The sequence below is a fragment of the Poecilia reticulata genome, linkage group LG13 (genome assembly GCF_000633615.1).
Source record: "Poecilia reticulata strain Guanapo linkage group LG13, Guppy_female_1.0+MT, whole genome shotgun sequence".
NCBI classification, from domain to species: Eukaryota; Metazoa; Chordata; class Actinopteri; order Cyprinodontiformes; family Poeciliidae; genus Poecilia; species Poecilia reticulata.
Window position 1 is genome coordinate 32,507,277 of NC_024343.1, and position 21,717 is coordinate 32,528,993.

A 21,717-nucleotide genomic window follows, 5' to 3' on the forward strand; every position below is an offset into this window, starting at 1 on the left:
GTTATGTATATTAGCAACATGTTGCTAATATATCAACATGTTATGTATATTAGCAACAAGTTGCTAATATATCAACATGTTATGTATATTAGCAATATGTTGCTAATATATCAACATGTTGCTTTGACACAATTTCAAATCGTTTTGTGTCTTAATTACCTCATATTCTAATAAGGTATTTAAATGTAGCTTAAGCTACAACTGATCTTCCTGGCGCCATGTTTAATTCCCAACAGGAAGTTGTGGTTATTTGAAGCAATCTGATTGGCTGACAGGTTTTGGCTTTGTGCTGCACTGCCCCCTATGGGTTGGCGTGTGTAAAGCAACACTGAGTGGCGTATCTGTGTGGATGAGAACGTTTCGGAAACCATCCAGCTTAAGATGTGGCGGACATGTTTGTTTTTATGGAGACTGAGCTGCGTGTGGATGAAGGAACGAGTTTCTCTGGAGTTTTTGACTCGTTGAACTTCCCTGTTGAAGTTAGCAGCTCAGTCTTGATGGTTGGGAACGTTCCGAGCGGTTTCGTCTGATCCGAACCGTTTCCGTCTCGGTTTCCCAGGAAGTGGACATCGGTCTGGCGGCGGACGTAGGGACGCTGCAGCGGCTCCCTAAAGCGATCGGCAGCCGCAGGTAAAACCCAACCCAACCCGGTTCTGGTCGGCTGGTTTCGGACTGGAAACCCTGAGTTCAAAGGTCATGTGTGGTGTGTGCAGCCTGGTGAACGAGCTGGCTCTGACCGCCAGGAAGATGTACGCCGACGAGGCCAAGAGCAGCGGACTGGTCAGGTAAAAACCCAACGTTAAAAATGAAACATCAGTTTAAATATAAACACAAGGCAGATTTTAGACAGAGACAACGGAGTTTTTATCACTTTAAAAACTTTACTCATTTTCCCCAGATTTTATTTTCTGTAAATGTAACATACTTTCAGGAATCATTATTTTGTGACTCCCGCTTTGAGCTGCAGCTGCTTGTTGTCGCTGCAGCCGCGTGTTTCCGGACCAGGAAGCCATGATGGCCGGCGCGCTGGACATGGCGGCGGAGATGGCGGCGCGCAGCCCGGTGGCCGTGCAGGGAACCAAGATCAACCTGATCTACTCCAGAGATCACAGCGTCGCCGAGGGACTCGACTACATGGTAAAACATTTATTTTTACAAACATCTGTTTATCTTAGTTTATGTTCATTTGGCCTGTTTATCTCTATTAGTGTATTTTATTTTAGTCTTTGATTTTATTAGTCGATATATTAGAATAGTTTTATTTTGTGTAATGTTTTTTTCAGTTCATATCAGATAATCATGTTTGTTTGATCTTTTATTGGTTTTAGTATTGCATCAAGCTGATCATATGCAGTAAAACGTTGGCTGCAGTTCTTCCCGTCTCTCTGCAGGCGGCCTGGAACATGAGCATGCTGCAGACCCAGGATGTGATGAAGTCTGCTCAGGCCGCCATGGAGAAGAAAAGCCCCAAAGAGACGCTTTTCTCCAAACTCTGAGCCTCTGCTGACGGTTTTAATCTCCAGATTATTCTCTTCAGCCACCAGATCAACACCGACCTCCTGGATGATCGCCTTGGGTTCTCTAATCTTTAGAACTTTGGTTGCAAACTAATTATGTTTATTTAATAAACTCGTCTGAATGAATGTTTATTTGTGCCAAACATTAGTCTGAGCCGAATCTTTAAAACAGTTTTTATTAAATAAAGGTGATAAATTAAAACGTTGGCGTCTGCTTGGCTCGGAGCTTCTGCAGCGTTTTCTGTGGAGGGAAATCAGAGTGAGCTGCGGTTCTGCTGCAGGAACCCGAGGCGGAAACGCTCCTACCCTGTGGAACTCCTTGGCCCTGAGCCGGTTCCTGGCCCAGTCCTCCTGCCGGCTGCGGGCCGCTCGCTGCTGCTTCACCTCCTCCAGCTGCTCGTACAGCCTGAACACACACACACACACACGGCGCTCACACACTCTGCTCAGAGCGCAGACGGCCCGCCCCGGCCCGCCGGTACCTCTGGGTCCGCTGGTGCATCTCTGACAGGTTCCGCTTTCTCTGATCCGGATCGCTGATCTGAACGTCGGCTCCGATCTGAGGACCGGAGCGGCAACCTGAGAGAAGAACCGTGAAAACGACGTCTGGAGATCAACGAATCAGAACCAGGACGGAAAAAAAAACTAAAATCTGTAAAACAGCAAAACGCAACCAGAGCTGGAGAGCAACTAGTTACATTTACTGGAGCAACTTCTTGGAAAAAGTGCCGAGTACTTTTATGTTCTCAGAGAGAATAAAATGATAATTATGAAACAGAATCGTAATCTGAGAAAATCGTAATCCGAAAAGTTGTACAACAGAAAGTCGTAATAATGCGATAAAAAAGTCGTAACGAGAATAAAACGTCCTGAGGTTAAAGTCGTAGACCTTATAAGGTGAGCTACCTGGTGGAAGTGGGCGGAGCTTCCTCTCTGCTCTCTTCCTGTCCTCCGTCATACTCTGGGACTCGGCCGTCTCCTTCCTGGGGACGGTCTGGACCGCGGCTCTACCCGGGTCCTGTCCTTTGACCAGAACCCGACTCGGGGGTCCGTTCCTGGCAGCGACCCGCTTGGCTTTGATCTCCTGAACGCGGCGGTCGGACTGCTGCATGAGAGCCCGGCGCCGCCGCTGGAAGACGTCCTGCAGGTTCCTGCCGGGACTCCAGAGGAACTCCAGGAGGAACGCTGAACATGGGGACCAACAAGATGGCGGCCTTAATCAAGATGGCGGCTGTAAGGCCTCACGAGATGCTTTGATTGACCTGAGCAGCTGATCTGTCTGTACCTGATGGCGTCTGATGAGCCAACGTGGTTTCAGCCCCCTGGTGGACAAAGTGTGTTATTTGTTCAAACTGTCACCATGTTGTGACGTTTTTCTTGCAAATATTTTACTTATGAAACACAAATTTTGAATTTTTTTCAAGAACATTTCTGAGACTAATTTAAATGTTTTTTTATCTACAATGTTTAAATATGTTGTATTATTCTGGTAAGTTTAACAAACGTAAACTGCATTTTTTTTATTAAAGTTACTGCAGCTTTGATGTAAAGCTGAGATAAATTAACCTCTGTCGGCTCCGTTTCCATGGTTTCCTGTCCATCTGTGATGCTGTCTGGACCGTCCTGCAGTCCCTCGTCGTCCGTGGCGACCGCGTCCTGGAGCGTCGTGTCCGTCAGACTCACCAACGTGATCTGAGACTGCTCCAGGATGCCCCTCTCCCCGTCCGACTCCTACAGAACCACAAATCGACCCGGTTCAGATCCAGCAGAGGGAACCAACAGTACAGCGTTAAAAATACTCCTAAAAGTACTTTTTCCCCCAAAACTTTACTCAAATGTAACTGAGTAAATGTAACTAGTTACTTCAGCTCTGCATAACACACAGCGCTAGGCTAGCTGCTGCTGCTGCTTTCATTTTCCACACAAATTAAAATGATCCGTTTTAGATTTTCTGCACCTGATCGAACCTTAAAATGATTCTTGTTTTCTACGTCAGTCAGATGAAAACATACCGTTGTGATTTCTGAGCTGGAGAAATCCTGACCTTCACCGACTGGGACGGAAACTCTGGAGGATTCTGCCTCCGACGAGCCGAGAGCAGACGCTTCCCCCAACCCGCAGGGTGGCGTCCCCGGGGCGGGGGACACGCAGGGCGGCGTCCCCGGGGCGGGGGACACGCAGGGCGGCGTCCCCGGGGCGGGGGACACGCAGGGCGGCGTCAGGACTCCGTCCTGCTGGACGCACTCGGAGATGACGAGCCGGGAGAAGGACTCCTGAACGTCTCTGCGGCCGTCCGGCTCCTCCGCTCTCAGCTGCTCCAGCGACGGATCGTCTGACGTGTTGAGGTCAGGAAGGTGAAAGGTCACAGGGGGGTCAGCGGTTTCGTTGTGGGTGATTTCTGGATGCAGCGGGTGGAACGAATCTGAGTGGAGAGAGAAAGACGAGTCATTTCAGTCCAACTTTATTTCTGAAGAACAAAAAATGATCAACTGTGATTAATCGATTATTAAATTAGTTGACAATTATTTCCGTAATCAATAAATAGGTATCTGGAGTGAAGTCACTCAAAAACTGCTCCTTTATCCGTCTCTGCTATCGCTGGTAAAGATGAGCAACATTTTAAATAAATAATCGTTTGTCCTGGTGGTTAATCCTGGCGGCCCGCCAGGCTGACGATAGACTGAGGGACCCCAGAATACCAAATGACAGGAATCGGGTTTAAATGAGAAACACTCCTGATGTTTTCTCTCACCGTCGGCGCCGTGCAGGTCCAGTTCCTCCAGCCCGGCTTGGTTCTGCAGCACCGGGTTCGAGGCGGGCGGACTCTGAGCCAGGCGACGCTGCAGTCCTGATGGTTCTCTGGACTCGGCTGCAGAACTTTGTTCACCTGAATTCGGTCATTAATTTAAATTTAAATTATCTTTAACTAAAAAACCAGAAATGATCCAGAATAAAACGCACCGGAGCTTTCACTGAGCTGATCGGCAGAGACCTGCAGCTCCCCGACCAGAACCATCATCCGGACCTCCTCCGGCAGCTCATCCGACCAGGACGGTTCCGACGTGTCATGACCAGCCCAGAAACCCGGACTGTCGGACTGTTGGGACAGGCGGCCGAACATCCGGCTCAGAGTGGAGTCCCAGCCGCTCCGACCCGACGGACCGGGCCTGGCACCGATCATGGAGGAGTGAGCCGACGGCTGGCCGACCAACCGCTCCAGAACCGAGAGTCTCTCCGGAGTCACACAGGACGGGTTCTGCTCCGGGTCGACGGGACAGAAACGCTCCAGGGCGGGATGACCCGGTGTCGTCTGCTCCTGAAAACAGCAGAAAGATCCGGACCGGAGGCCGTTCAGGAGCAGGAAGTGGACGAGAGCCCAGGGTATTCTGGGTAAATACAACCAAAGCTAACGTGCTAACCTAGCGCTAGCAGCAGAAATAGCTTGTAGAGACAGACAGAGAGAGAGAGAAAGAGAGAAATCCTCCAACCGCTAAAATCTGATGCCTCCATCTTGTTGTGCTCTGATTACATGTAGCTGGATTATCAGATCAACCAATCAGATCTTCTTATTGATCTGAACCTGGTTGAATGGATGAGTGACTGACCGGGTTCGGGTCCTGGCGCTGGACGAGCCGACGACGAGCCGACGTCTCATCCTCCATCCTGGACGGCTGAGAGCCGGACTCCTCCAGAGCGTCGCTGTCTGAGATCAACAGGAGAGTTTTTATCATTCTGGACATGAACCGGGCCGGACCGAGACGGAACGGGATCCGGACCTGTCGTCGTTCCTGCGGCGCTGAGCGAGACGTCGAGCTCTCTGGTGTATTTATCAATGATGCGCTGGATGACGCTGTCGTTAAACACAGAGTCCACCGGCGGACCGGACGAGTCCGGAAAACCCGCACAGGAAACGCCGGCAGAACCCGGTCCAGTCGGGTTGAAGGGCCGAGGGTCGTCTGCTGAAACCCAACAGGAAGCTGGCGATCATTTTTAACGATTAGACACGTTTTCTGCTCCACAGTGCAAGGAAAAATAAAAGCCCAACAGGAAGTCAGAATTACCAAAATAAAAGCCATAATTAGTTTTATTCATAATTAAAACAATAAAAGGTCATAATTAAAATAAGTAATAAATTTGAGTCTTAAAGTCATAATTAGTCACAATAAAACATTTTGCTGGATGATAAATTGCCCCAGAAGTTATTGCCATAAACAATAATATTGTTGTTTTGAGACCATTTTACAGTAATAATAATAATGACGTAATAATAATAAGTCATTCCCAAAGATCAACAAACTTTAAAGTCAAATGAACATTTAACACTGGAACATTTTAAATATCCAAAATAAACAAAACAGAAACAACCAATAACATTAATTATAAAGGTTCTGTAAACTAAATTATCCTCCAAAATAAAGACCAGAATGAAAACTTTTCATCCAGTTTCGGTAAAAAAAAGAGAAAAAAAAAGAAATTATTGAGTTGATTTATAGAGACATGCCAAGTCATAGTAATTATATTAAGTCATAATCTTGAGAATAAAAGGTTTTAGTTAGGATAATAAGAGCCGATGTTCCTGATCCAAGTGGATCTTGACGGGTTTGAGGTCGTAGTGAAGGTCCGGCTGACTCACCGACATTCTGCTCCGGGTCGGTGGAGACGTAGCTGCCGCTGGAGATGGTGGTGGAGGAGAGGCAGCCGGAGCCGGCGAGCCTGCAGAGAGCCTGAGACAAAACCGGAGACTCACTCAGGTTTGTCTGTAAAGCAGCAACAAGACGGATTAAAGAGATTTATGTAAGAAAATAAACAACAAAAACAAAATAAAGAGAAGTCATGAAAAGCTGGACTAAAATAAACGACGTTAGGATCAGAACTACAGGACTGAGCTCAGTTCAAGTGTAGAAACCCTCAGGAAAACGTGTTTAATGGACACGCTTCAGGTTCAGACGTTTCACATCATCGCTCAGTACACAGAAACACACACACACACAGAAACACACACACACACACACACACACACACAGAAACACACACACACACAGAAACACACACACACACACACACACACACACAGAAACACACATGCACACAGAAACACACACACAGACAGACAGACAGAAGCTTCTCCAGCGTAATCAACGGCGGAGGCGCTCTCAGATTTGGCTAGTTTTCATCATTGATCCACAGCCGGTGGACCTCAGAGGAGATCCACAGGAGAAGAAAGTCCAGATATGAAGTCAAATCCGTCCGATTCTCATTGGAGTCACACAGACGGCGCGGTTAACTCGGCACGGTTACCTCTGAGGGGGATCTGGAGCTCAGAGCTGCAGGACCGGGCGAGTCGGCTCCTCTTCCAGAATCAGAACAAGGCGCTGACGTCGCTTTCATGGCCGAATCTAGAAAAACAGGAGAATCACTGCAGCTCCACATCTTCTCCCTCAGCAGGTCCACTCCTGTGCATCCGTACCAGAACCAGACGACTCTGGAGTCGTTGCTGCCCCAGACAGGAGTCGCTCCCTCCAGGGAAGACGGCAGGAGGTCTCCGACCCGACCCGGCTGTCAACAGAACCATCCTGCAGGTTAACGCCTGATAGGCGTGAAGGAACGTCGTGTTCTGGGCCTGAAGAGACGACCCGTCTCCCAGCAGAACTGGGTCTGAGGCTGGAGACAGACAGAGACTGTGCAGTCCTGTCAGACGTGGATAAAGATACAGAATCATCCTGCAGGTTAAAGTCTGCAGGCCGTGAAGGAACGTTGTCCTCTGGACCTGAAGAGACGACCCGCCTCCCAGCCGAGTCCGATCTACAGCTGGAGACGGACCCAGACTGCCTGGTGTCATGTACTGAACCATCCTGCAGATTTCCGCCTGCTGAGCGGGAACGCGCGTCGTCCTCAGTGTCTGAAAAGACGACCCGTCTCTTGGCAGAGCGACACCGCAGGCTGAAGTCTGCCGAGTGTGAAGGATCGTCTTCTTCTGGGCCTGAAAAGGCGAGCCGCCGTTCAGCAGAATCGGGTCTACAGCCTGAAAAGACAAGAATCACCATCAGGAGCTTCTCCTGGTTTAAATACTGGACGAAACGGGTCCGGAACCAAAGGTGTGGAAGCGGACCTGCAACCCGACTCATGTTGACCGGAGTCTCCACCTCTTGGATGGCGCTGAGCTCATGTTGTTGAGGAATCATCCACTTGAAACCCAGTTTGACCCGAGTCACTGGAGGCTTCTGGGCCCGTGGAGGATGGAGGAGTCCAGAAGGTTCTGGAGGAACGACGGCCGGAACCAGAGGAGCTTTGTTAGGAAACAACAGAACAAATTTTAAAACGATTAAACCTGGATAAACGATGCAGATCAACAAAGCTAACTGGGTGCTGCAGGTGGCCAGGAGTTAATTACACAGGAATTAACCACCAATAATAATAATAATAACGTTACATCATGAAGGTATTTAAGAATTAAAATTAAAATGTGTTGATGGATGTTGGAGCTACCGACTCTTTACAATGTGGAGAAGCTATTGATCCTCTTGAGCTTTATGGTGAAATTATGCAGAATGTTGTATGAATTTCATGACTAATTCACCGTTAGTTCATCTGTTACTGCGCACACACACACACACACACACACGCACACACACCTTGGATCAGAGCAACACATTTATATCAGAAATCTGTCCAGTTTGTGGTTTGGACATATTTGATCTGAACAGTGAACTGTGAATCGTTACTGGCCAAAGATCAGAAAATCTCAATCTGTGCAGCAATAAATGAATGAACAGAAATTCAAACACAAAATCAAGTATCGGATTAGATATGATGTGGGAAATCTGTCCATATTTAAAGACTTTTACAGCCGTAACAAGGAGAAGATAAACTCTTCTGTATAAAGTTTACAAGCTGTTTTTATGGACAGACACCTGCTGCTCTCAGGTCGTCTCCCTCCTCCGGCTCCTCCAGGTGGGACAGACTTCCTCCGTTCGACTCTTCGATGGCTCTCAGCAGAGTCGCCAGCAGCTGCAGCCGTTTCCGCTCGGCTTCCTGTGGGTCCGAAGCGTCACTGGGAGAATCAGAACCGCTCTGGGGAAACACCAGGAGGTCCTCAGATTAAACAGAACAAATGGTACATCCTGCATATTTTATACAATACTAGACAGAAACTAAACAACTAATATAATTTATTAAATTAGAAAAAACATTTTTCTGCCTAAATGCAGTAACATGTTTATTTCTTCAGTAAACATTGATCATTTGTAGCAGCAAAGGATCTAAAATAATCCTAATAATCCCTTCAATAGAGTGTGAGGCTGATCTGCTGATTATTATTATTATTATTATCATTTTGACATTAAAAGCTGCTTAATATTTACAGGATTTCAAGCTAAAGCTGCGATAGTGTACAGGTAGTAATGTTCTACCTGCAACATGTTCCAGGTAGAACATTTTTACAGAACAATTGTCTTTTCTCAGTCTTTCAGTGAATCAATTATCTGTGATTATGTCATTGATTAGTGACGCCACTGACTCGTCTATCGGCGTCGATCAGAGCCTGCAGCGCCTCCTTCTGCCTCCTCATGTGTTGCAGCTCCTCCTCCGCTCTGCGCCGCTCCTCCTCTTGCTGCTCCTTCTGCAGCGCCAGCGCCGCCCTCTGCTCCGCCACCCGTCTCTGGGCCGCCTGCAGCTCCCGCCTCCTGTGGTCTCTGGAGGTCATCGGGTCAAAGGTGGCCGAGGTGCCGGCTGACCCGAGGGCAGCGACCGGCGGAGCTCCGGTTCTGTCCGGCAGGCGCGTCGCTACTCGCTCCAGGGTGCTGACAGCAGAGATGGATAGGAACTAGTTACATTTACTCAGTAACGTTTTGGAAATAATGAACTTTTAAAAGTATTTTTAATACGCTGAACTTTATTATGAACAGTTTCTGGGCAGAGAATCCAAAAACTGCACTTAGTAAGAGCAGAACTACTTTAACAGATTTTTACTCAAGTGAAGGTAAAAAGTTTCCGGCCAGAAAAGAAAAGTTGTTTTTATTTTGTAATTATGTTACTTATATGAATTATTTTCATTCTGTTCTTTAAAATAATAAAATAACTTTATATTTTGATACGTCTGATGATGTAATTTTTAAATATTAAATGATAATTTGATCAGTAAACTTTTTTGCCTTTACTGTTAAAGTATTTCTCCTCTCAGCTGAGAACAGCTCCTGGATTCTCTGCCCACCTCTGGCTGTCGGCGAGCGGAGCAGCGTCTGGTCTCAGTGAGCTGAACCAGTTCGTAACGGACGGATCCGACGGTACGCTGGAGCCGGCGCTGCTGCTGAAAGCAGGAAGTGACACGTCTGAAGGCTCGGAGGGTGTCGCTGGGCGACTGTCAGACGGGGGAGCGAGGAACGCAGGGTGAACGGGAGGCCTCAGCAAGGCGGTGGTTGCGGCGGCGGTCAGGTTGTGGCGGATCCGGAGAGCTCGCTGGTATTCCTCCAGCCGCTGCCGGGCCACTTCCACGGATCTCTGGTGAATCCTGGAAGATCGCCTTCGTTCAGTCGGGCTGACGGAGCGGCGCTGCAGATGGAGCCGAAGGAGAAACGATACGCACCTGTTCTGCTCCAGCAGGCGCTGCTGGTACCGTCTGAGCCTCCAGGTGGAAACGTCTTCCTCTGCAGGAGCCGCCGCCTGCAGGAAACAGGAAGTTATCACTGCATGTCAGTTACATGCAGACGTTCTCAGGGTTTGGCTTTTTGGAAAATAAATGTTAGCCACTGAAAAATTCAAGATGGACTTTAAGAAAAACATATTTTCTGGAAATATTTATCACATATAAATACTCTTCATGTCAAATCGTACACTCATATAAATCATATTTCCTAATAATGTTTTTCAACATGGCCACTATGGTCGTAAAGAAACATTAACTCATAAACATCAAACTCCCGGTTTCAGGTTTGGATCCGATTTTACTTTATTACCTTAAAGTCAAAAACATGATGCAACACAAATTCATCCAAGGCGTAAAAATGTGTCGCATTTTATGGCAATTTGTGGTTTAAAGGAATAAAAAAAGGAAAATGGCCGACATTCTGAAATTCAAGTTGAAATATGAAAGCCTGACCTGAGGGGTCATGTAGGGTAACATGCTGCAGTAATTCTGTTCAGACATGCTGGACCTACTTCTTCCTCAGAGGTGAAGCTGGTCAGTGTGCGGTCCTGGACAGGAACCTGTGGCTGGAGCAGCAGCGCCTCCTGCTGGGCGGCAGCCCTCAGCTGCTCCCTCTCCCTCTGAGCCTCCTGCAGCATCAGCTCCAGCTCGGCTTTTTGCTCCTCCAGTTCCTGGAGGAGAGCGAGCTGCTGCAGCTTCTCCACCTCCAGCTCCGCTTCCTTTCAAACAAACAAACCGGTGAAAACTTTCAACATATGAGCCTCCGTTCTACAAGTCCACACATCATCACAGAAGGACTTAAAAATGGTCTCAAAACAGCAACATTCTCATTTATTTCATTTCTGGGAGAATGTGACGTCATGACAGGCCGACAATCAGACATTTTAACCGTTTCTCTCACCCGCTTCTTCCGTTCTTCTTCGGCTTCCTGGATTCTGCTCAGAAAATCAGCAGGAAGTGAAGGTTCTGCTGCGGGTGGCGGTTCTGTTGGTTCCACAGCTGCATGAGTCAAACACACAAACAGTTAAAAATAGAAACATTGATGTTGGAGAAAAGCACCTAAAAATTCACATTTCAGGAGATGATGTAAACAGCTTGAAACTGTGTGATTATTGTCATGACAGCATCAAACTGACAGTTTTCATCGTTGCTATGGAGACAAACAGAGATGCACTCGGACGGCGGGCTCACCGAGCGCCTCGGGGGTCAGAGATCCGGTTTCGATGCTCATGTCTCGCTCTGGGATCAGCTCTGAGTCAACGGACGGAGGAACCCGGCTGCTGCCGCTGATCCAATCGGTCCTTTGGCTCCGGATCCGATCCAGGAGTTTCCGGAGCGCCTGTCTGGGAGGAGTGGCGCCTGCGGGAAGACAGTTTGATGTGAAACGAGACGCAGACGTGGGAGGAAGGCAGATTTTAGTCAAAACTTCGTTCACCATCTGCTGCTTCATGCTCTCCTTCAACTTCATTCTGAATATTTTCTGCCTCGGGTTCGGCGTTTTCATCCACAGTGACATCCAGGTCCCGGTCCAGGTCCAGGTCCTGGCCGGTGCTGGATGAGGCTGGGAGAGGCTCCGGTACCAGCTGGACCACCAGGTCACCTTTAACCCCTGAGAAGAGAAACGACTGAGATGCAGAGGCGCTCAGGATGCGTTCACACCCGCCCCGTCTAAACCGCTTTAATCCGACTCCAGTCCGGTTGGTCAAAAAGTCCGGTTCGGCTGCTGAGGTGTGAATGCTAAGCTAACCTGGTCCACCTACAAACTTCAGTCTGGGTTCAACTGAAGTGAATACTGCAGCGGTTTGAATGCACATGTGAACGCAGCAGACCAAAGCAGGAAGTGGACTACAGCGCAGGGCATTCTGGGTAAATACAACCAAAACAAACATGCTAGCCAAGCGCTAGCAGCGGAAATGACTCGTGGTCTTTAGCCAAATAAAAGAAAAATAATACATCCACTAAAATCTGACGCCGCCCTGTTTTTGTTGAACACGTTTGGCTTTAGGAGTATTTTTTACTTTAGGAGACGGTTAAGCTCATCGTTTTTACTTAGTAATTTTATTTTGAGGAATTGCTTCTTTTATACGAGTAAAACTTCTGGATTTTCTACCTACTGAGTGAAAAACAAACATGTTTTAACCAGAAAACCTGCAGATTCTGTTAGTTTCATAAGTTTTCTATTGAAAGAAAAATGTTTTGCCCGATTAATAATTTTTGTTACTTATATGAACTATTGGTATTTTTGTCCTTAAAATACAAATATTTCCACTTAACTTTTATATTTTGGTTCGTCTGATGATGTAAATTTTAAAACTTAAATGATTGATAATTTTATCAGCTTCTTGCCACTTTTTACTTTTACTTTAGTGAAAACATGTTGAAGTAGTGCTACTCTTACTGAGTCTACCGAACCATCAGGTGTGTAAACGGCCTAAATCAATCCTCAGCCGAGCCGCCCTCACGTCTCTCTCCGGTGTACATGTCCTCGAAGGCGAACTCCAGCTCCCTCTGCAGCTCCTCTCTGGCCTCCTGCCTCTGGTAGAGAGGCTGGAAGATCTGAGGCGGCATCTGGGACACCTGCTGCCTCCGCCGCAGCAGGTCGGTCTGCTGCAGGTGCTGCAGCTCCACCAGGAGGCGCTGCCGGTCCTGAAACCAGAGGCTGCTGTTAAAACGTCTGCAGCAAAGAAACTACCATCTGAACAGAAGAGGTGTGAGAACATGACTGCACTAAAAACATTCAAAACGTACAAAAACAGAAAAGTGGGAGAAACGGAGACTTCAAACCAAAGACAGCGAAGAAGAACAGAGCAAGAAACCAACAGACTGGATAATGAGACTAAAGGGCTGCTAGAAGAATCACTACCAAGCACAAGTTACTTTATTTTACATAGTGCTGAATGTGAACATGTAGAAGCTGCATATAGGAAAATTGTGTGTGGTTTTTATTTCAGTTATTTGTTTTGTTGTTTTCAGTTGAGTTTTATTTTGGATATTTAAAATGTCTTCCAGTTTGAGGGTGAACTTACTTTATCAAATAGAAAATGTTCTCAAAACAACATCACCATTGTTTATAGTGATGATTACTGGGATGGTTTACTGTCCAGCAGTGTTTGGAGGTGTACCTGCTCCAGCTGCTCCCTCCTCAGGGCCTGCCTCCCTCTGACCCGGGCCTTCTCCAGCTGCTCCTCTCTCCTCCTCTCCTCCTCCCTCTGGAGCTCCTGCAGCCTCCTGGACTCCAGGTCAGCTTCCAGTCTGGCATCAGGCTGCAGAGACGACCAGAGCTTAGAGTCATCAGAACCAGAACCAGAAGCAGAAGCAGCTCTCTGACCTGCGCCGCCTCCGGCTCCTTCTCCACGGCGCTCTCTGGCATGTGATAGTGCGTGGCAGCGAAGGCGTTCCGATCCGACCTCTTCACCATGTGGGACTTCCTGGGATCGATGTCCTGCTCCAACCAGGAAACAGTCAAACCTCGGAGCCACAGCTGGGCATTTACCACACCATTCATCATTTATGCTGATGAACTTATTATCATGAGAGAAATTTACATTTACCTTTGTCATGATAAATTCCAACTAATGATGTTTATAGAAAAACATACCTGTCTGCATTGTTAGATTTACTATTTTCGCCACCAATAAATGTGGAAACCAGAGCTGCACTGATCCGATGTTGACACCTGTTTTGGTTCCAATATTGAAGAAAAATCTAGATATTTTATATGTAGAATTCTTAATTGCACTTTCTGAACCATTTTAAAGAATATTTGTTGCAGTTTATTTCCACATATTTGACCAGGATAGTCAACCTATTGTTTTTATCAGTTTCTTTCTTATTTATTTTCCACTGGCGGTTTTGCTCCTAACTGAACAAATTAAAGTTGTTTTTACATGTTTGACTAAACATGTGAAGTTATTGGTATAGTTAATGTAGCTCAGGTACATTTTGCTTTGTGTTTAAAAAAGGAAAAAAGTTTATGTTAATTCTGCTGTTTTTCTGCATCAGATATCTGATGCTAAACTTCAGATATCTGTAATGGTATCGGAAGTAAGAAACAAACTGATGGCTGAGCCCTGCAGTCACAGCTATAGTTTCATAGCAATGGTTCCACAAAATACGGCGATAAAACTTTGAGTGCCGGTCACCCACCACCACTTGGACCAAATAAATCTGCCAGAGCAGGAAAACAATCTGAAAACGGTTGAATTTTGCAGGGAAGCACCTGGATGGGATCAGGCGGAGGCGGCGGGAGTCTGGCCACTTTAGCTGATCGTTCCTTCTCCGTCTGCAGCGCCTTCTTCCTCGCATTGATAGATCTATAAATGAAGGAGGGAAGTTACCATTCTGAACCAACACAAATGTTTTAACAGCTTTCAGGACTCTCACCGTTTCTGTCTCTCCTGCTCTTTAGTCTTTTGGATCTTGAGTTCCTTCAGAGCTTCACGGTAACGCTCCTCTGCTTTAGCATGATGCTCCTCCTCCCTCTGAGCTGCAGCTGCCAGGTCAGCTTCCTGAAGTAGGAAAACAAAACCTTCCTTTAGCTTATTACGCTAGCCACATTCTGGCTCCACAGCATCGTGTTTCTCACTGCTAAGCTAGGAAGCCTCTGCTAGCTCACGGTTTCCTTGGCGCTCCTGTGGCTCTGGCCGACGAGCTGCAGGCTCTCCAGATACAGACACTGCAGCGTGTGCAGCTTCTCCCTCTGGCGCCTCTCCCAGTCCTCCCTCAGCCGCTGCTCCAGCTGCCGCAGCTCCTGCTGCCGCCGCTGTTCCACCTCCCGCCGGATCTGCAGCGCGATCTGCCGCTGCTGCTCCCGCACCTGGACATCCAACACACAAAGTCAGGTCAGAAACTGGTTCTGGACGAAGTTTCAAAAAACAGTAAGGTAGAACTCAAGAACTAATCCTTGCTCTGCTGCCGTAATTTATCCAGTAGCTTCATTCTGTCTTTATGTTTTCAACATAGAAAGTACTCCTTGTCCAGTCACTCTTTCTGAGTTTGGTTTTTCCTCTTGTGAAAAGGGAGTCGTTTCTTTCCACTGTCACCGTATGCTTCCTCTGAATCAAGCTGAACAGCTTATAAATAGAGCTTTTGTGTTCAAATAGATAACTTTTTAACATTTCATGTCTGTTTTTTAAAAAGCACAGTTATTTGTTTTGAATCTGACTGGATTAAAACAAACAGAATAATGATTGATATCTGGGTTGAAGCGACAGAACCTTCTGGTAAAACCAACCAGTACCTGCTGGATCCGTAGTTTCCTCCGCCTGTCAAGCTCCTCGCGGATTATACGAGCCTCTTCGTTGGGGCTCAATCTTAATTTTGACACTTTTCTCTTCATTTTTCTAAAAATGCTACCGGGCACTTTCACAAAAGCGAGTCTGAATGCTAATTAGGCTAACATGACTTCTCTCGGAGTCCAAACCTCGTTCCTTTCGAGCCGCAGCAACCATTGTAACCTAATCCCACCGTTAAAGCGTGAAATAAAAGGTTAGTTATGTCATAAATAAAAGGAAAAAACAGCTAAATGCTCCATTTTTTCGAGAACTCTAACCCGTTGAACAAAACCGACCGTTTGTGTTCCAAACGTCATATCCGGTTATTTAAATTGACCGCCTTAGCTTTTAAGCACTTTGGTTCCTACTTACAACAATTTCTGATTTATAAATATATATTATTAAATTGTAATTATATTAAAATAACAATAACTTGATTCCAACATTTTTGAAGCACTTAAAAAGTCAACTGTTGATAGTAGTGGAGGTCGGGTGTTTTTCGGAGTTACGAAAAATGTCAGGGGTTCTATGATGTTGTGACACCGGATCTGCACCATTTTTATTTCAGCGGCAGACAATTCGATAACTTCCAACACGGGAGGCGGTCGGTCACAAAATAAAATTGATCCCAGCAGGTTGAAGAATCTCTTAATGAAGAGGGTACTAAGCTGACTTTGCGGGTTTATTCAACTGCAGATTACAAAAGAAAAAATACAGTTAAGGAAAAAGCGATATAACTAATCCCAAACTGGTTACTGACCGGGCAGACGTATATGTCTTATCCCCACGGGAAAGCATGCTGCAGCATAAACACCAAATATGTGCTTGGGTAAAGAGAACCCTGTTATGCTTGAAAGTGAGCCCATTAAAATAAAGTGGCTGTGTTTTAGCGGCTGTTGCCCGCCCGCTGAAGGACACACTACCTAAGTGCCCCGGCATTTAAATGGTGCAGACCCTACAGTTCCTGCGTTCTTAGTAAAGAAAAAGCGACACGGAGCTCCAAATCTGGCTAATTTCAGCGAATAATCGCTTATATTCAGGTGTATTCTGAGTAACAGGTGAGATTTATTCGATTAAAACTTCTCTGAAATAGTTTCTGTTCTCGTGAGTTCTGGTGTTTAGTTAATTATATTCCGTTGGGGTAACGAACAGCTAATGTGAGCTAATATTGCTATGTTGACTAAAGAAAACAATGAATCCAGCTAATAATGATGAACCATGATGATTTAAAATAGAACAGTCTGCATAATAAAAGAGCAATCCGAACGTTTCTAGTATTTTTACGGAGATCTGGATCAGTAGCTCTGGAGGCAGATTGAAGATGTTCAGATTTTAGATATTTGTTATTTTTCCGGTCAGTTTCTTCCACCTTCATGCTTAACAGTGTTTGAATCATATTCAGCTTTTCTCTACCTCCAAACCCGCCAAGTTGATTCCAAAGATTTAAAATTTGCTGACAAAAAAGGGATGAAATGCAAATAATAATTTTTTTTTTTTTTTGGCGTGTTTTCTGCATTTTCTGTTTATATTTTGCCTTTCTCAACCTAAATGTAATAACTGTGAAATCTGGAGACTTTGCTTTAAACGGGACTAGAGTTAAAACTTTAAAGCTGCAGTGCATAAAGTTATGCGCTGCATGTTCTTTCCATATTTGTTCAAACCTTGTAACAGTAACAGCAGGAGACAGATAATCTGTGAAAAGATGGATCTCCTCCCTGAGCTGCTATTGTCTGAACAAATGTTCGCTCCCAACCAAAAACAACCAATCAGAGTCAGGAGGCGGTCTTAGCGCTGTCAATCACGCTCATGTACCTGCTGCTAAATGTGCTAATGGTGAGAAACAATTTATGTTGCGGGGAAACCGTTTATCGACTGTCAACCATGGCTATGCTAGCAGTTGTGGCCGGCTATGCTGTGGTGAATCAGCTGTAGAGTAGGAGAGAAAAGTGGGGGAGGGTGAGCAAGAGCATGATTGACAGCACTAAGACCCTCTTGCTGGCTCTGATTGGGTTGTTTCTGACAGAGTGGTGTATTACTGTAGTTATTACTGGGAGAAAGCAGAAAGAGTATCACTACTTTAACATATTGTTGCTCAAGTAAAAGTAAAAAAAGTATTTGATAAAAAGTCTACTCAAGTACTGAGTAACTGATGAAATTATCAATCATTTAATGTCTAAAAATTACATCATCAGACGACTCAAAATATAAAGTAAAGTGGAAATTTTGGTATTCTAAGGAGCAAAATGACAATAATTCATATAAGTAACAAAAAATAACAAAATCAGGCAAAATGTTTTTTTTCCAAATCAGTTTCTTTCAATAAAGAAAATCATCTGAAATTTAACTGAAACTGCAGGTTTGAGTCTGTCTGGTGATTTTTGGTTAAAACACGTTTGTTTTTCATTCAGTGGATAGAAAACCCAGAAATTTTACTGAGAATAGAAATACTTCATAATAAGATTACTCAAAAATAAAAAGTACAGCGTAGTAAATGTAACTAGTTACTATGCAACTCTGCTGTCATGACATGATAATTGTAGGTTCTGGTTTTAAAAAATCATATTTTTATAAAGGCAACTGCATCTTGAACCCTCTAAACCAGCAGGAAGTGATCTGACGGTGTTGGCTCCTCCTCTTCCTCTCTGCAGCTCTGGTCTCATCATGTCGGGCGGTCCGGCTGTCAGGATCAGCATCGAGTCTTCCTGTGAGAAGCAGGTGCAGGAAGTGGACTTCCACGGCACGGAGACGTACGTCCCTCCTCTGTCCATGTCCCAGAACCTGACCAAGCTGGCACAGAGGATCGACTTCAGCCAGGGCTCCGACTCCGAGGAGGACGGGGCCGACGGAGAGCCCAGGGACAGGGAGTGGGGCAAGCAGGAGACGGAGGAAGAGGAAGGTAGGAGGAACGTCTCCCGGCCTGAAGCGACGTCAGATCTGAGGCTGCAGACTTCATGGTTGCGTCTTTCAGGCACGGTGAAGTTCCAGCCGTCTCTTTGGCCCTGGGATTCTGTGCGCAACAACCTGCGCAGCGCCCTGACGGAGATGTGTGTGCTCCACGACGTGCTCAGCGTGGTGAAGGAGAAGAAGTACATGGCTTTGGATCCGGTGTCTCAGGATCCGAACGCTGGAAAAGTAAGCTGCTAAAAATCCTCATCCAACATCCGTGGCTCCGATCCGTCGGCCTTCCTGACCGGAGCAGACGTGCAGAGGAGCCACTAGCTTTACATTTTTAGTTTTATTCACCAGATAGTGTTTATAAAACAAATATTACAGACTAACAAAAGGATCAGCAGATAAATAACCAGAGAAGAGAACAAATAACAGCAACAAAAATAAAAAACAGGATTTATATTAAAAACAATTCATTCAGGACAAATACAGAATATTACCAAATTATGTAACAACAACAATTAAATTTTTTAACGTACGTCGGTTAAGATATGCAGTTTTTTTTCTTTAGTATCAACAGTTATTTTCTGATTTGCATTATTATTTTCCTTTTCTCCAATATTCCTTGGTGAACTGAGGGTCACAGATGTTTTGGGAGGAAAAAGAGGGAAAGTAAGTAAATAATTAAAAGCCATAATTAAGAAGAATTAGATAAATGATAACTAAATGACTCTTTTTGTGATCTTATCAGGTTTTCCCATCTCCTCTCCTCCCCTGGTCTTTGTTTCTGGTGGATTTAATTCACTGTCACTGAAATGGCATCTAGAATTATGTTGAAATATTCAAATAGATTTTTATCTGTTGCTGATGAAGATCTGGCCAGAGCCACAGGCCGGCGGTTTGGATCTGTCTGGTTCTCATGTTTAACATTTTAAAACAAAAACTACATGAAAACAGAGCAGATGAACTAATAAATGCACATGAATCTTCTGACGCCTCTGCGCTGTTTGGGGTTGTTTTGTTTCCTCGTTGCTTCTGCAGACGCCGCAGGTTTTCCAGCTGATCAGCAAAAAGAAATCTCTGGCCACGGCGGCGCAGCTCCTCCTGAAAGGAGCCGAGAAGCTCAGCAAGTCCGTGGCCGAGAACCAGGAGAATCGGCGGCAGCGCGACTTCAACGCCGAGCTGCTGCGACTGCGATCGCAGTGGAAACTCCGAAAAGTCGGAGACAAGATCCTGGGAGACCTGAGCTACCGGAGCGCAGGTGAGAGAAAACCTCGCCGATCAGTAAATAACTGATTAATCCCAACAAATAACTGATTATTTTAGCTTTTTAACCCTTGACTGACTCGTTTAGGTTCCCTTTTTCCTCACCCCGGTACGTTTGAGGTGATCAAAAACACCGACATTGATCTGGACAAAAAGATCCCAGAGGACTACTGTCCGCTGGACGTCCAGATCCCGAGTGACCTGGAGGGATCGGCTTACATCAAGGTCTGAGTCCCGGCCGCGCAGAAACGTGTTTCTACATTAAATCTGCTGGGCTGGAACGATTAATCATGATTAATCGATCAATGACATAATCACCAACTAATTTACTAATCAGTTAATCGTCATCTCTAGTGTATAGGCTAAAAAAAAAGTGATTTGCTGAAAAATGTAATTAAAGAAATTTAATTAACTAAAAAGAATTCATTTAAAATTAATTTTTAAAAAAATTCATAAAGTACCTTTGAATTTGAAAAAAACAAATTCAGACCCAAAACTTTTCAAACATTTTGAATTTAAGATAAAAACCCCTCTATGAATCTGTTCTACCAGAACGTCTTCAAATGTAGTTTTAGATTCACTTACTTCAAAATCTGCAAAAAAAAACCAAAAATGAATTATTGATTTAATTAAAAACTTAGTCAGCAGAGCTTTTCACATGTTCATGTAGTAGATAAATCAATAACCAGGTTATATTGCGAGAGGTGATCGGTATCAATATTCTGATATCCACTGAACTTCGATCCAGAACCGCACAGCATTCTGGGAGATGTAGGAAAAGGCAAGTCTTTATCTTCTCAGCCTCTCGGGGAAGCTACACTAGAATCAACCAACTCACTGCTCTGTGGTTGCCTAGCAACAACCATCTGGGGAGTTCCAGTGCCCCCTCCCCTCACCTTCTGTTACCTAGCAACAACAACTGCTTAAACATAAAAAAAACAACAAAGTGAAAACTGGATTTAGTTTGACAGGATTTCAGATGTTTAAAACAAAAAAACGAATCAACAATCATCAATATGGACTCATAAAACACAAACATGATTTTTCAGTCGCATCGTCGGTGTTGTGTTTTTAGCTGCAGGTGATTCCTTTACTACAAATGATCAGGGTTCACTAAACTAAGGCTGTTGCTGCATTTTAGGCAATAAAATGTTATTTTTTTTTATTTAAAAAGGATTTAGATTATGTGTTTATTTGCATCTCTTAATGTATTTTTTATATTCTGTAAAAAGATTTGAAGAAAAATTTGCCAAACTTTTTATCCGATTAATCGATTGCTAAAAGGTTAAGTAGTGAAATCGGCTGCAGTGGAAATAAAAATGGCGGCTGTGTTTGTCCTCAGGTCTCCATCCAGAAACAGGCTCCGGACATCGGTGACCTGGGAACCGTCAACCTCTTCAGGAGAACCCAGAAAAGCAAAGCAGGTCCGGTTCTGACCCGACTGGACTCAAACCAGACGGGTTGTGCGCTGACGTCCGTCTGTCTTATCCTTCCCCAGGAACGCAGCCGTGGCACGTGAAGCTGGAGGCGGCGCAGAACGTCCTGCTCTGCAAGGAAATCTTTGCGCAGCTTTCCAGAGAAGCGGTCCAGATTAAAGCTCAGATCCCGCACATCGTGGTGAAGAACCAGATCATCTCCCAGCCTTTCCCAGGTCAGAACCCGGCCCGGCGTCTCTACCGGACCCAAACCGCCCGGGTTCAACTCGGCCATAAAACGGTCCTAGAGAGATCCTTTACGTTTACAAACTGGAAACAGTGAGATGTTTACTGAAGGATTTGGGACGTTAGTCTAGATTATCTGAGAATCTGGAATAAAATTAACAGCTGATGTTCAAACAATAAATAACCGATCAATATTCACTGGATAGATCAAATATTATTTATTTAGAATGTATTATCTATTTAATTTTACTAAAAACGTTTTATTTAAAAATACAATCACATTTTTAAATATATTTCAAAAATATGTGTTATATTGGGGCTGCACGGTGGTGCAGTTGGTAGAGCTGTTGCCTTGCAGCAAGAAGGTTCTGGGTTCGATTCCCGGCCCCGGTCTTTCTGCATGGAGTCTCCATGTTCTCCCTGTGCATGGTGGGTTTTCTCTGGGTACTCCGGTTTCCTCCCACAGTCCA

At 45.2% G+C, this 21,717-nt stretch overlaps 3 protein-coding genes across 6 annotated transcripts in view; 2 read left to right on the forward strand and 1 right to left on the reverse strand.

Moving 5' to 3' along the window:
* The window catches only part of ech1 (enoyl CoA hydratase 1, peroxisomal), a 5,961-nt gene extending 4,318 nt beyond the window's left edge, over window positions 1–1,643 (forward strand). Inside the window, exons 8-11 of the mRNA XM_008426688.2 lie at window positions 560–630; window positions 714–785; window positions 987–1,137; window positions 1,392–1,643. Coding sequence (XP_008424910.1) covers window positions 560–630; window positions 714–785; window positions 987–1,137; window positions 1,392–1,496 — 399 coding nt within the window. The 3' untranslated portion in view covers window positions 1,497–1,643. The remainder of the gene's footprint in view (window positions 1–559; window positions 631–713; window positions 786–986; window positions 1,138–1,391) is intronic.
* A 32-nt stretch (window positions 1,644–1,675) lies between these two features.
* Window positions 1,676–15,748, reverse strand: cep295 (centrosomal protein 295). 4 transcript variants are annotated; one of them, XM_008426693.1, is made up of 30 exons: window positions 15,398–15,748; window positions 14,774–14,974; window positions 14,542–14,666; window positions 14,378–14,471; window positions 13,487–13,600; window positions 13,281–13,421; window positions 12,621–12,804; window positions 11,594–11,767; window positions 11,350–11,517; window positions 11,060–11,157; window positions 10,671–10,877; window positions 10,099–10,175; window positions 9,727–10,023; window positions 9,034–9,316; window positions 8,429–8,588; window positions 7,627–7,803; window positions 6,985–7,539; window positions 6,816–6,913; window positions 6,151–6,241; window positions 5,294–5,494; window positions 5,123–5,220; window positions 4,479–4,833; window positions 4,270–4,404; window positions 3,530–3,939; window positions 3,084–3,248; window positions 2,803–2,839; window positions 2,424–2,702; window positions 2,000–2,096; window positions 1,824–1,923; window positions 1,676–1,758 (listed from the first exon to the last, which is right to left on the reverse strand). In XM_008426693.1, the coding sequence occupies exons 1-30, from the start codon at window positions 15,494–15,496 to the stop codon at window positions 1,714–1,716; spliced, it is 5,265 nt and encodes a 1,754-aa protein (XP_008424915.1). In that variant the 5' UTR covers window positions 15,497–15,748; the 3' UTR covers window positions 1,676–1,713. The 4 variants fall into 4 exon arrangements, with proteins under 4 accessions (XP_008424915.1, XP_008424914.1, XP_008424913.1 ...); XM_008426692.1 differs by having other exon boundaries at window positions 5,294–5,473; window positions 6,151–6,274; XM_008426691.1 differs by having other exon boundaries at window positions 5,294–5,476; window positions 6,151–6,274.
* A 614-nt stretch (window positions 15,749–16,362) lies between these two features.
* Window positions 16,363–21,717, forward strand: part of med17 (mediator complex subunit 17) — a 10,151-nt gene continuing 4,796 nt past the window's right edge. The window contains exons 1-7 of the mRNA XM_008426694.2: window positions 16,363–16,489; window positions 18,080–18,327; window positions 18,400–18,563; window positions 19,362–19,581; window positions 19,675–19,811; window positions 20,929–21,010; window positions 21,085–21,237. Of these exons, the coding sequence (XP_008424916.1) occupies window positions 18,093–18,327; window positions 18,400–18,563; window positions 19,362–19,581; window positions 19,675–19,811; window positions 20,929–21,010; window positions 21,085–21,237 (991 nt within the window). The 5' untranslated portion in view covers window positions 16,363–16,489; window positions 18,080–18,092. The remainder of the gene's footprint in view (window positions 16,490–18,079; window positions 18,328–18,399; window positions 18,564–19,361; window positions 19,582–19,674; window positions 19,812–20,928; window positions 21,011–21,084; window positions 21,238–21,717) is intronic.

What these genes read in the sequence shown, in the direction of transcription:
- cep295 (XM_008426689.1), bottom strand. Translation starts at nt 15,496, where the DNA reads ATGAAGAGAAAAGTGTCAAAATTAAGATTGAGCCCCAACGAAGAGGCT. An exon ending in GAGCAGGAGAGACAGAAACG is followed by an intron (nt 14,472 to 14,541) that starts GTGAGAGTCCTG and finishes CTTCATTTATAG; the next exon opens with ATCTATCAATGCGAGGAAGA. An exon ending in GGCTCATCAGACGCCATCAG is followed by an intron (nt 2,703 to 2,802) that starts GTACAGACAGAT and finishes CCCCATGTTCAG; the next exon opens with CGTTCCTCCTGGAGTTCCTC.